Raw genomic sequence first — 13,945 nt, 5'->3', positions numbered from 1 at the left:
TTTTTTTGTTTATTTATTTATTTTTTTTTACAAATAGTTTATTGTCAAGTTGGTTTCCATATAACACCCAGTGCTCATCCCCACAAGTGCCCTCCTCCATGCCCACTATGGACGTTTTAGTAAGAACAAACCCACCAGAATTATTTTAGTGGATAAACAACAATAAATATTTAGGATGTTTAAGGTAATGTCTTTTGAAATGAAATTAAACACAAAGGTAGATCTAAGAAAAAATGATAAAATAGGAAGGAGGAACTACAGAGAATTTTCAAATGTATTTATTTCATGGTCAGCAAAATTTGATTCTTCTTTATCTTTCAGACATAAGATTCTAAACATGTTGACTAAGAACCCACCATTTACTAAGAACATGGAGTCTCCCTTGTGTAATGAAGCCTTAGTAGATCAACTGTGGAAACTTATGAATTCTGGTGAGACAGTAGTAGCTTTTAAAATTTTTTTATTATAAGAATATTTGCATTTACAACAGGTTTTCGTACTTAAGGAACTATGGTTAATTTTTTGTCTTTTTTTTTCTTTAAGAAGGATAACTTATCTGCCTTCACAGTGGTGAGCATGATAATATTTACTAAGGATATATTCACTCATTTTGCCTCACAAGGTGATCGAGGAAACAAAAATATGAATTTGTGTGGAAATATCCCAAATGTTTAAAGAGCTGTAAATATGAGTCTACAAAGTATTATTATTGTTATTTTTATTTCAGAACATTACAGAGAGTGGGAAAATAGGTCTAGTGACCCTTCCCCAGAGGTAACCAGTTTCTTGTGTATCCTTTCAGGAAGAGCATATGTCTTTATTGTCATGCACACTGGACACCATGGTGTCTCATCACGGTTTTGCTGTCTTTGAATGAGGTTAAGGCACAGGATAGCCTAGTAGTGCTCTTCAGTACTTGGCCCCGGAACCAGTTGATGAGGGTCAAGTCTCAGCTGAATGATTTACACAGTGTGACTTGTCTAAGCCTTTGCTCTTCCATTTATGAAATGGAGATGATGGCACCTACTTCTGCAAACTGAAAATTAAATGAGTTAATATTTGTAAAGCACAGTATACTCCAATTAAGTGCCCAAAATGTTGTTAAATTAATGTAGTGATGACATCATTATGCTTCTCAAATATCTGAGCTGTATGTAGTTCCTTTTTTGTAAGTCATTCATATTCTTTGCCAGTTGAATTTTTGGCCTTTTCCAGTTGACTTGTAAAGGTTGTATATATTTAAAGAAAATTTGCCTTACAGCTCTGATGTGTTGAAATTGTACTACTGGTTTTAAAATTCAGTTAAAAGGTAAACTTATTTTCACTTAAAGATAAGCTGTTCCAGATAGATGGTGAGAGAGAGCAGTTGCTATTCTAATATGTGTGTTACTTCATCTTCTTACAATATTGGAAAATAACATGTCCTACCTGTTTCACTGGTGGCTGCTTCACTAAAATCGCAACTAAATACTAAGTTCTGGTTCTTTTAAAAAATATATTTACCAGCATTGTGATATTAAGTAACTGCATGACTTCTGTCCCTCAGTTTCATAATCATACTGCGGTACCTCAAGTAAAGACACCATAGCAGTACGTCAAGTAATGACACCATAGTAGATATTTCGTTGAAATATAGTCGTATGGAACTTGTCCTCAGAGTATTTGGAAAATAACACATAAACCATAGTTTATATGATAAAGCTAAATTATTTTTCTCATGGTTTGTGTAATCCCTAGGAGAATGTTTACATAGTGTTTTATATTTTGCTACCTGTGGTTACACTGAAGGACGTTATGATTACTGTCATTTAGTCCAGGAGATGAACACATAAGTTCAGGAAATTGTAAAGGATCATTTAACAGTTAATATGTGGCACAAACTATACTGTGTTGAATGTATTCTTTTTTTTTTTTTTTTTATGTTTATTTTTGAGAGCGAGAGTGAGACATAGAATGTGAGCAGGAGAGGGGCAGAGAGAAGGAGATGCAGAATCTGAAGCAGGCTCCGGGCTCTGAGCAGTCAGCCCCAATGTGGGGCTCGAACTCACGACCCATGAGATCATTACTTGAGCTATGTTGGAGGCATTGTTAACCAACTGAGCCACCCAGGCACCCCAGTGTGTTGAAAGAATGCATGATTCCTTGACAGAGATGGAGTGTAACTTTGAGAAAAGCATAATGAAATACAAAGAATCTTACCACCTTCTGGGGAAGGTTTCTTGAACAAAATAAGTATGCATTTAAAATTAATGTAACAATTTCTAGAAGACATTTGAAGCCCATTGGAAAGGTATGGTTATACAAATTCAAGCTCTGACTGATGCTCAGTATTTAATGTTGATAGCGTTCGGTGTGAAGCACTGTTACTGCTTTGGTTCGGAGTTCTCTATGACAGGAATGTAAACAGGACAGCTCTGTGAGGTTGCAGTCATACGCCATTGACTGCTCACGTCTTCAGAATTATAAAGAGATGGGAGCAATATGAACAGTGGGAGTGGTGTGAATAGTTGGGAGGGTTTTTTTTGTTTTTTAGTGTTTTTGGAGAACAGTGGACATTAGGGGAGATGGGTTAGAGGATTGATCGTTTCTCTTCCACACTTGAGCCCCTGAGATCCATGAATGAATGTGATGTAGGAAATCCCCATTTTTTAATTTTTAAAGTTTCTTTTCTTTTTCTTTTTTTTTTTTTTAATTTTTAATGTTTTATTTATTTCTAGGAGAGAGAGAGAGACAGCGTGAGCAGGGGAGGGTCAGAGAGAGAGGGAGTCACAGACTGAAACAGGCTCCAGGCTCTGAGCTGGCAGTAGGCACAGAGCCCGACGCGGGGCTCAAACCCACGAACCGCGAGATCATGACCTGAGCGAAAGTCGGACGCTTAACCGACTAAGCCACCCAGGCGCCCCTCTTTTTTAAAAATTTTAATGGTAATATCATGTTATGAAGTTTTTTTCTGAAAAAAAAAGTATATTTGGAATAAACTGTGGACAGTAGGGATTTCATTATATACATTTATTTATTTCTGTCCTAATCCAAAGTGGATTTGAGATGTCTTGACTGTGCATAGTTATATAATTTAGTGAACCCATTTGAAGTAGCATAGGGAGACAGTATCATGGCAGTTAAGAAAAGGTCATCTTAGTGGAAACTAATTTGACAATAAACTATTTGTAAAAAAAAAAAAAAGAAAAGAAAAGGTCATCTTAGGAGGTGGTCATCAGTTTTTAAAGAATCAAAATTTGCTTGCTTAGCTGGTTTCAGAAATTTCTCAATACAAGAGTAATTGTGGTAGGATACATAGCATTAGAATTTTGAAAATTGTGGGGAACCTGGATGGCTCAGTCGATTAAGCATCTGACTTCAGCTCAGGTCATGATCTTGTGGTTTACAAGTTCCAGCCCCATGTTAGACTCTGCTCTGACAGCTCAGAGCCTGGAACCTGCTTCAGATTCTGTGTCTCCCTCTCTGTCTGACCCTGTCCTCCCTCATCCCCCTCATGCTCTGTCTGTCTGTCTCTCTCAAAAATAAGTAAAAACATACTTAAAAAATTATTTTTAGAAAAAAAGATTTTTAGAAAAAATATTTTTGAAAGTTGAAATTAGTATGAGAGTAAGACAAATGAACTAATTATACGAACTTATATTCATGTTCTTTTTTAATTAATATGTCACTCAATGAATATTAATACTACTCTTTTTAGAAATATAATAGGGAGATTTAGAGCTGATAGTTACCAAGAGGGACACCTGGTAACTGAGTCATTCTAATGGCCATGTGCCGGGAGGAAGGTTCTCAGACTTCTGTTTTTGAGATCCTAGACTGACTGCCAGGTTTCTACTCTCTGCTTGGTGTGTGGTAGCTCCACTTATGTTCTGGGTTGCTGCTCTGGTATCATGCCAACGGTTTTTGTTTTAAAGCTTTATTTTTTTTTTAATTAAAATTTTTTTTAAGTTTATTTAATTTTGAAAATGGTAGTGTGTGTGTATGTGTGCTCGTGTGTGTGTGTGTGTGTGTGTGTGCGCGCTCGTGCAAGCAGGGCAGGGGCAGAAACAGAATCCCAAGCAGGCTGTGTGTTGCCAGCACGAGCCATTGGGGGGCTCCAGCTCACCACCAGGAGATTATGACCTCAGCTGACATCAAGAGTCAGCAGCTTAACCGACCGAGCCACCCAGGTGCCCCCAACAGTCTTTGTTTTAAAAGTTCTCACACACACGGAACTATTAAGTGTGTATGTACACATATGTACAGTTATCAAATATCTTACCCCATTCTTTAATTTTCCCCTGTAACTTTTTCTCCCCAAAGTTTTGTTTTTAAAATTTTCAGAGCTTAGGGGCACCTGGGTGGTTTCAGTCAGTTAAGCGTCCAACTTTGGGTCACGTCATGATCGCATGGTTTGTGAGTTCAAGCCCTACATCGGGCTCTGCGCTGACAGTGCGGAGCCTCCCTGAGATTCTCTTTTGCTCGCTCTCTCTGCCTTTCTTAACTCACTTGCACAAGTGCTTAGAAAAATTTTAAGAACATTACAATGAATGACTGTATTTTCATCTTGGTTTACTAGTTAACTTTTTACGGTATTTACTTTTCTCTTTCTTTTCTTTTCTTTCTTTATACATACCTCTTTTTTCCCCCTGAATTGCTTGTAAGTAAGTTGCATCATGATACTCTCCCCAAAATACTTTAGTGTATATTCCTATGAATAAGGACATTTTTCAATATCATCATCATTAACAGTATCAATATCATTAAGGCACCCTACTCCAATATATATCTCGTATCCAGATTTCTTCAGTTGTATCCCAAAATGTCCTTGTAGTTCCCATATAGCTTTTAAAATAATAATGCTTCTCAGAAAGAGTGAACACTTTTAAAGAGAAACATCTTTCACTTTATATGATCTTTGTTCCTAGTGGCTTAAGAATCTTAAATAAATAGGCCTATTTTTTTTAATGTTTATTTATTTTGAGAGAGAGCATGTGCACATGAGCAGGGGAGGGGCAGTGAAAGAAGAAGACAGAGAATCCCAAGCAAGTTCCGTGCTGTCAGTGCAGAGCCTGTCACAGGGCTTGATCCTGCAAAGTGAGATCATGGCCTGACTTGAAATCAAGAGTTAGATGCTTAACCGACTGAGCCACTTGTGTGCCCCTAAATATGTTTATTTTTAATCAAAAGTATCACATTGTTTGTGGGCAGTTCTTTTTAAAGGCTTCAGGTATTCATTTATCATTTATTTCTTGAGCACCTCCAGTTTGCCACTATACCTTGTTTTGTGTATATCAGATACCTTTTGTGTTAACTTTGTGTACTAGAGAGACATAGGAACAGATAAATTTTAATACAAATAGATAGTTACTGAAATAAAGCAAAGAGCAAAGTCCTCTAGAAACCTAAAGAACAGAACCATGAGCCCTGCCTGGAATGTTCATGGGTAGTGACATTTAAGCTAGCTCTTGAAGAATGCAAAAGAGTTTGCCACATGAGAAAGACATTTTAAGTAAGCCTCACGTTCTGAAAGGGGGTTTTGGCAAATAATGTTATCTGATAAAATATATTAGGATGCAAAAATGAAAGGCCTTAGGAGCTGACATTTTATTTATCCTGCATACAGTGTGAACAGGTAGAGGTACGACCTGGCTGACTTCTATTAGCTGTATATATGTGTTTCCACACAATGATTTTCATTTCCCCCCAAGAAAGGTTTTAACATTCAGAACATATGGGATCCTACCTTTAATAGCTTTCTGTAAGATATTGGATTAAGACCAACATGATAAAAATTAGAAAAAAATTACATGTAAAGAAAACTTAGGAATTGGAGATTTTTACTGGTACATTACATTTCATTTAAAATATAAGTGCTTTCTCAGGGCATCTGGGTGGCTCAGTCGGTTAAGTGTCCAACTTCAACTCAGGTCATGATCTCACGGTTTGTGGGTTCGAGCCTCGCGTCGGGCTCTGTGCTGACAGCTAGCTCAGAGCCTGGAGCCTGTTTCAGATTTTGTGTCTCCCCCTCTCTCTGACCCTCCCCTGCTCTTGCTCTCTCTCTCTCTCTCTCTCTCTCTCTCTCAGGAATAAATAAAACATTAATAAAATAAAATAAAAGTACTTTCTCAGGTCTTACCTGTTTAACAGTGTTTTTTCATTTCTTAAGATAGAAGCTTGCATTGAAGAAATTGCATATTATTAGGAAGGAAATGTTAGCCATCACTCCCAAGCTGCTCCTCAGTGTTTGGCACATTATTGTAAGAATGACATGAAAGCCTTTATGTAATCACTCAGGACACTGGTGGCTGTTTATATCATACTTTTTAGTGTTTGGAAGTGTACAGCTATAGTCTAGGGGATAGAATGAAGGACAGCTTCTAGTTCAGTTTGGTGGGATTTGCCAAGTTTAGAAAATAGACAATTTTGATACTAACATCAGAAGAGTTCAAAGTTCTCCCCCTCTGTTTCTCCCCCAGAATACTCCTTTTTAGGAATAGGAATGGTCAAGAAAATGAAAACATATTAATGCATATTTTTGTAGAAAATTACATATGTATACAAACACATGGATATGAATGAAATGTTTTCACTTCGTGTAGTATGAATGGAGAGATCGGGGCAGAATTGCCCTGTGGCAGTTGTATTTGTCTGGCCCAACTCTTTACAAATGTCCAAGCTTCTTTCATCCATAAGAAATGCTGGGCTTTTGAAAAATGTCCTGAAAACAGTGCTTTCAAAGTGAGCTTTCTTTTTAGCAGCTTTTTAGCTTGATAAGCTTTAGTAAGCAGTGACTTCAGAAAATGAAGAGATGCTCTTTTTAGGATCAGATTTGCTGTTTTGAGGGGTCTTCTTCAAGATACTTTGTGATGTGAATAGAGAACGTCAGTACTGGGTCCCTGCTTTTTTCATGGGTGGTGTTCTTCTGTTTCAAGTAAGCATGATGGGTCCCAGAGTGTAACTGCTAGTGTGGACGGACCAGTCCGAATCCTAACCTGAGAAGAGGAGAATGCAGTTTTCACACATGAGAGCCGCCATTTAAGTGATTGGGACCATACAAGCTGGAAGAAGAGGTTCTTCAAAATGCTGTCACTGAGGGCAGAAATCAGGAGCTGTTTCAGGGCCCCAAATGGAATTGATTGCTTCAAAATCATAGAATTTTGACCTGCGGGGATATTAAACACCATCCCTGTTCAGTGCTCTTGTTTTAGGGCCCAAGCTCCGGACTTGCCCAAGATCACAGAGCTAATGTAATTTAGCAAAAGTGTTTTCCTCACTATACCACTCAACTTCATTGCACTAGAAATAATGACAGCCATTTTAAGATTTTATTTCATGATTTTGAAATGGGATGGAGCTTTGATCTTTTTCTCTTTTATAATTTTAACAGAGGTAACTGCTGTTCATTTTTTAGCTCCCTTTTACCAGTCCTCAATTTTAATATTTACAAATCAGTTTTTTGAAGGAAAAAACACTATCAGTAATTGCTCTCAGGAACAAAACAATGTTCATTCTTCCATGCAAATTGAAGATCGACCAAAATCTTCAAAAAAAAAAAAAGACCAAAAAGCCCACCTAGAAATAAAATAACACAACTCTTCTCGTAGGGTTGAGTGCATTTAGCAGTCTTCGTCATGCTGCCTAATCACCCGTAAGCTGCTGTTCAAAAAACAGAACATGCTAGCTCATCAGAGGGTACATTTTCCATTTGCTAATATTTTTTTTAAACTTTGAGGAATTCTGCACTCAATTGCCTGACTGGTTTCAATGTTATCTACAACATAGTTCAGGATGGTTATTTGCAGTAGACATAATTAGGTGATACTGATCTTCAAGGTTAAGTTTTCTCCCAGTGTAAATGTACCCCAAACTGTTCCGGTTTTCTTTACTGATAAATGCCTATGGTTCACTCCTTTTTTTTGCTATGCCCAAGGATAGATAGTGCTGGCTGCTCTGATATGATTCCTTCCCTTCCCTCAGAGGTCCAAGTCCACCAGCCCTTGTAATAAAAGGCCTGGGAATCGGACACCCATCCGTGGAACCTTTACATGTATAAACTGCTTTGAGAAGGAAAATGAATGCCTACCAAAAATTAAGCAATGTCAGGCCATTAAAGTGTCCAGATCTGCATATTCTGGAGAAGGAAGTGGATTTCCTGTGTAAAATTCTTACTTTTAACTCTGTACTGTTCTTCCCATTCCTAGTTTCTCTGTAGTTTTTATGACAAAAACTTGATCCTCTTCAGGAGGTCTTACCTCTTTCTTTTGCTTCTAACAATGGTATATATCTTTTACCTTGTCACACAGAAGCAGAATTGAAGGTGGCTCAAATAGGATTGATGGTCACCATTTCATGGCATGCAGGGTGCCTGGCACCATGCAGTATGTCCTGTGAACTCTGTGAAGTTATAATTCCTCCTCTGAATTTCCTTTGCATGTAATTAATGTCATATTTACTTCTATTGGAGTAAATGTCATCAGAACCTTTACTTGAGTAATTGCAGTTTATTTACTCATTCTGATATTTGTTGTTGAAAACCACAAAGCTTAATATTTATGCTGTCTAAAATTTGCTGCAGCAACTCCTTTCCCTTTCGTCTTTCCTTTCTAAGCATTATCGTCCTCTTTTGAAACTACAGTTCTTGGTCAAAATTAAGTATTTGTAGAGTTTATTTTTCTTATGCAGAAGAATTTACATGTTACTTTCATTGATTTTAAGTTCTTTGTATCATTTTATATTCCACCTAGAAATCATAGCAATTCTCTTATCCTAGATGACAGATTTTATCTTGTCAGTCAGTTCTGTTTGATGGCAGTATCTGCCTGGGATGTTCTCTTGGGGAAAAAGTGCAAGTGAGAAAGAACTCTGGTATTCATGTGCTCTCTGATCTGTCATTGATAATGGGATAAGGTATAATCTGAGATCAAAACCCTTACATTGGAGATTTTTTAAAAAACCTGAGATCAAAGAAATTGAAAGAACTTGTCTATAGTCTCTCATCTACTTTTAAAGTAAATCTCTACACAGTCAGCCTTCTTCTGGTCAGTGTGTTTTATCAGCTGTTGCCATCTCTGGGGTTTGCTTTTTCCTATAATTTTTATCTTTTAAACATACCTTGCAGAGCGACACAAATATAAAGGTGTTTCACAAAACATTTTTCTCCTCAATAAAAATTTAAAATCATGTTATTTTAAGTAGTTGTCGGGTTTCTTACCATATTTAAAACCTGAAAGTAATAAATTTGAGAGGAGAATTTGTTTCAAATAGCAGGGTTCATAAAGACTCTTGGAGGGCTGTCTTCCTAACGGGCAGTTCAGAAGAGAATCAGATAAGAACAGAGAATGAGTGAATGAGAAGTAGTTACCAAGGAGGAGGAATTAATATACTGAAAGATTTAAAGCCTGAAAAAATATTGCTTTTGAAATACTAAATTTTTAGCAGATGTCTAATATTCATTTGTTAAGAATAGTATAGTGATAACATTCTTTCCGATTATAAGTCATTAGTTCATTCACTAACATCACTGCTTCCATAACAATTTCTGAGTATCTGTATTAAGATAAGATACATCTTTTAGAGGGTTTGCCAGTGGTGCCTAGGTCAGTCGATGGCCCCTTTTAGCACAGTCCATTTTCTCTGTATAGGCTCTGGAGCAGTTTATGGATAAGTGTACATATTGACTTCTTTATTATTTACTTCTTAGGTACTTCACATGACTGGAGGTTACGTTGTGGTGCTGTGGACTTGTACTTCACACTTTTTGGCCTCAGTAGACCTTCCTGCTTGCCCTTGCCAGAGCTTGGGTTGGTTCTTAATCTAAAAGAGAAAAAAGCTGTCTTGAATCCGACCATAATTCCAGAGGCCATAGCAGGCAACCAAGAAGCTGCGGTTAATCCAAGTAGTCACGCACAGCTAGTTGGATTTCAGAACCCTGTAAGACTCACATGCATTACAGAAGATGCAGTTTTATTATTATACAGAGCTCCCTAGAGAAGAGAATTGCTTTTTTTAACTGGCAACTTTTAGAGCCACTAATAGTTTCGTGTACCACTTAAACCACTGGTTGACAGTAGTTTAGCACTTTACAGTTTATAAAGTGCTACCAACAACTGCATAGCTGCACATAACAAATGATGTGCTGCCAGTCCGTTTACCCCTTTTGTGATGACACGGTGATGTTTTTGTACTTGAGTGTCGAATTTCTTAGCATATCAGAAAATTGAAGTGAATATTTCATCTTGTCTCTGTATCGTATTAGCAAACTATTTGAACACAGGGCTCTGAGTTTATTTGCTATTCTGTGTAATACTTAGCACAATTCTAAGCATATGATAAGTACCTGGCAAATGCTTGTTGAATTAAACAAATAAGTTCTTACTTAAAAGGGTCGGTAAAAAGTCAGGTAAATGAGTATGTGCAGATTTGGGAGGAGATTATGTATTACATGTTTTTTTTTTAATGTATGTGTGCATGTGTTTGCCTTTTAAAAAGCTTTTACATCTAGCTCTGCATTGTGAAATTACCAGACTTTTTGTAGAAAGACCTTTAGCATACATAACAAATCATTTTACTGTAATTCAGAGAAAGTTTTCCAGAAATGATTTTCATGTTGGTAACAAAATGTCCCCAATAATGCACGCTTCATTTTTCACCAATATTTAGACCAGATTACTTGCCTGGCAATTCCCTACTGGTGTTTTGACACTTGAAAACTGAGATTCTCTTTATGCTAATTAGTGATAATCATTTTAAATCATTTATTCACCTAAATTTTCTGGAATATAATCGTACTTATTTGTTGTGAATTTAAAATGTATCCTAGAATTTGGATTATAAAGAAGTAAGATAAGATCTTTCCATAGAAAAAAGGGTCTCATGAAAGTGCTTTTTCAAATCTGAGTATTTATAAACCTTTATAAACTAATTGGTTTCTAATTCTTGCCATGTATGTTAATTTATTCACATTCATTCTTGGAGTTTTCAGGAAAAGAGAAAATGGCACCAAAACATACATTCTTATGGTAAAGCTCTAGAAGTTTGCTTATATACCTCCCATGTTCCACCCAAAAGACCAGCAGACAGAAAAGGTGAAGTTTACTTTAAGCCCACTGCTGATAATTTTTAGGCACTGGGCGTGCTCTAATCTGCATGGTTGCTGTAGCTATTAGTGTTCAGCTATAATATGAGCTACTTGTCTTCAGAAATCTAATTTTGATCTTGAATATTGCCGCAGGAAGATGATCACCTTGCCAAGGAAGCATCATGTAATATGTCAGCTCACCAGCAGGGAGTGAAGAGGAAGGCTGATACACCACTGGGGTCCCCACTAGAACCTGGTCAAATACTGGAGAAGAATGAGGATAGCAGTAAAGTCAAACTCAAAATCAGAGTAAGAAATACAGGTTAAACCTGTATTAATAGTGTAGGATATAAACCTTCTTGTAAATCTTTTTGAATACTTCCAATGGTATTTCCTTAGCAGGAACAGATGGGGCAGACTGAATCATAAAGAAACCCAAATGTCTGTTTAAGACCTTCCATCTGATTGTTTAACTTCTATTACCACATACTTCTTCTCTGTTTGGGGGAGGAACTATGTGTATATGATCTGCCATGGCTCACTACCTCTTCCCACGACATAGGAGTAGATTTTAGTTGCTATTTCATTTCTGGTAATATCCAGTCAGCTTCTTTTAGAGGCTGGACCATGTAATCTTTTCTTATTCTTAATAATTTCTGAGGAAAAGACTACTTTTCCTCGTAAGATGTGGGGGTGTATTCTGTGGCCTTTCTGCAACCTTTTCTAAGAGCTAAGATCCAAACGTAAAGTGATGTAATGGTTCTTTTTCTCCTTTGTTTTGTGTATGTGTTGTAGTTTTCAAATTCTCAAGATGAGGAGGAAATTGATATGGACACTGTTCACGATAGCCAGGCGTTTATTTCCCATCATTTGAACATGCTGGAAAGGCCATCGACTCCAGGTGAGATTAGTGCACAGTAACCACAGGTTCACAAAGAGAGTGCAAGCAGTACTGCTGTTCTAAGGCCTGTTGCTTTCTTTACAGGTGAACAACTAAAGGTTAAAAGTAGCTAGTACAAAATGCTAGTTTGTCTCAGATTATAGTGCGGATCAGCAAAGGAATACAGTTTTTAAGAGGATTTTCTTTTTAATTCTGTTTTATTTTGGTCCTTTTAAAATTTTTAGCATACTTCTGGATTTGTTTTTTTAAAAATCCATTCATCAGATTCTTTCCAATAGCTTTAATTTTTTTGTGTGTGTATCTTTTTTTCTTTTTTTGTAGTAGGCTTAACCTCAAACTAAAATACCAGATCTATTTTCTTTTTAATAATGCAACCATAATTTTAAACTCTGACTGAAGTTAATGCCTCCCTAACACTGCTACGTTTTTGCCTGCCTGTTTCACATCATGTTATAGAAGTCTTAGATTTTTGCATGCGTCTCCCAAACATCATAATCTTTTCTTTTTTTAAAAAAAATAATTATTCTTGAGAGAGACAGAGTGTGAACGGGGGAGGGAGAGAGAGAGAGGGAGACACAGATCCAAAACAGGCTCCAGGCTCTGAGCTAGCTGTCAGCACAGAGCCCAACGCGGGGCTCTAACCCTTGAACCATGAGATCACGACCTGAGCCAAAGTCAGACGCCCAACTGACTAAGCCACCCAGGCGCCCCACTTTTCTTTTGAAAATAGTACCTGAGATGGTATTGAGTTGATATACTATAATTTATCTTATTTTTTCTTGTTGGTAGGCATTTGAGTTGTTTCATTTTTTTTTTAATAGATGATTCCACACTGAATATCTTCATACAAAAGCTTTTGTTTCTTTTTTGTTATATTCTTAGGATAAATTTTCCAAAATATTTTATTGGTGAAAAGATTAATTTTAACTGTATTATGAGATACTTCTCTTTAGAAGGTTTTCACGTTTTGCTATAATGCTTTTTGAAGAGTTAATACCTAGTTTATGTCTTTAGCATTTTTTAATTTTCAGAGATAGAGCATTGATGTAACTTGCATGTAAGTTGTAAAGCACAGTAATAAACCAGTGTCTGCAAATCCGCTCTCCACCTTAACCTGTGTGTTAGACCCCGTACCATGGTCGTTCCCTCTGTGCCTCTTCCCTGATTCTGTTCACCTGCCTTTGCACTACAAGTAAATACTGTCTTCAGTTTTCTCTTACTTTTTCTTAACCATTCTGTTACTTTTTTTTTATAGTGTGCCACGTAGGTATAGGATTTCCTTGTACTTGTTTTTTTTAATTTTATGGAAATGGGATGATAATAGGAGTTATTTTTTTTCAGTCAACACTATGCTTCTAAAACTCATCCACATGTATGGAACTAGAGGGTGTTATGGTAAGTGAAATAAGTCAGGCAGAGGACAGATACCATATGTTTTCACTCGTGCAACAGGAGAAACTTAACAGAGGACCACAGGGAAGGGGAAAAAATGGTTAAGGAGGGAGGGAGGGAGGCAAACCATGNCACTGGGTGTTATATGGAAACCAGCTTGACAATAAACTGTAAAAGAAAAAATAAATTATAAACCAAAAAAATTAAAAAATAAAATTCATCCACATTGATGTGTAAGATATAATTTATTTTCACTTATTTATTTTTATGCATAATTGTTTTATTGTCATCAACATAACAACTTAAAAGATTAATTATAAATGATAAATCAAGTTTACTTTTTTCAAAAATGTGTTTGGTTGTTTTTTTTTATTTTTTTTTTTTTGAGAGAGGTAGAGAGTGAGCACAAGTAAGGGAGGGGCATAGAGAGAAGGAGAGCAAGTGAGATTTTCGCTGACAGCAGTGAGCCAGATTCAGAGCTCAAACTCATTAACTATAAGATCATAGACTGAGCCGCCAGGCACCCCAATCAAGTTTACTTTTTTAAAATTTTACTTTTTTTTTTTTCCCCTTAGAGATCACACACATAAGAG

General features: G+C 36.7%; 1 protein-coding gene across 2 annotated transcripts in view; it reads left to right on the top strand.

Moving 5' to 3' along the window:
- LOC144243780 (transcription initiation factor TFIID subunit 2) overlaps window positions 1–13,945 on the top strand; it is a 63,006-nt gene that overhangs the window by 36,830 nt on the left and 12,231 nt on the right. Inside the window, exons 17-20 of one of the 2 annotated variants that reach the window (XM_077778926.1) lie at window positions 322–431; window positions 9,683–9,912; window positions 11,213–11,368; window positions 11,855–11,960. In XM_077778926.1, the coding sequence (XP_077635052.1) occupies window positions 322–431; window positions 9,683–9,912; window positions 11,213–11,368; window positions 11,855–11,960 (602 nt within the window). The remainder of the gene's footprint in view (window positions 1–321; window positions 432–9,682; window positions 9,913–11,212; window positions 11,369–11,854; window positions 11,961–13,945) is intronic. The other variant, XM_077778927.1, reaches the window with a different exon arrangement.

This window comes from Crocuta crocuta, unplaced genomic scaffold, assembly GCF_008692635.1.
Source record: "Crocuta crocuta isolate KB4526 unplaced genomic scaffold, BGI_CrCroc_1.0 scaffold448, whole genome shotgun sequence".
Lineage (NCBI taxonomy): Eukaryota > Metazoa > Chordata > Mammalia > Carnivora > Hyaenidae > Crocuta > Crocuta crocuta.
This window is presented reverse-complemented; position numbering and strand designations above follow the sequence as displayed.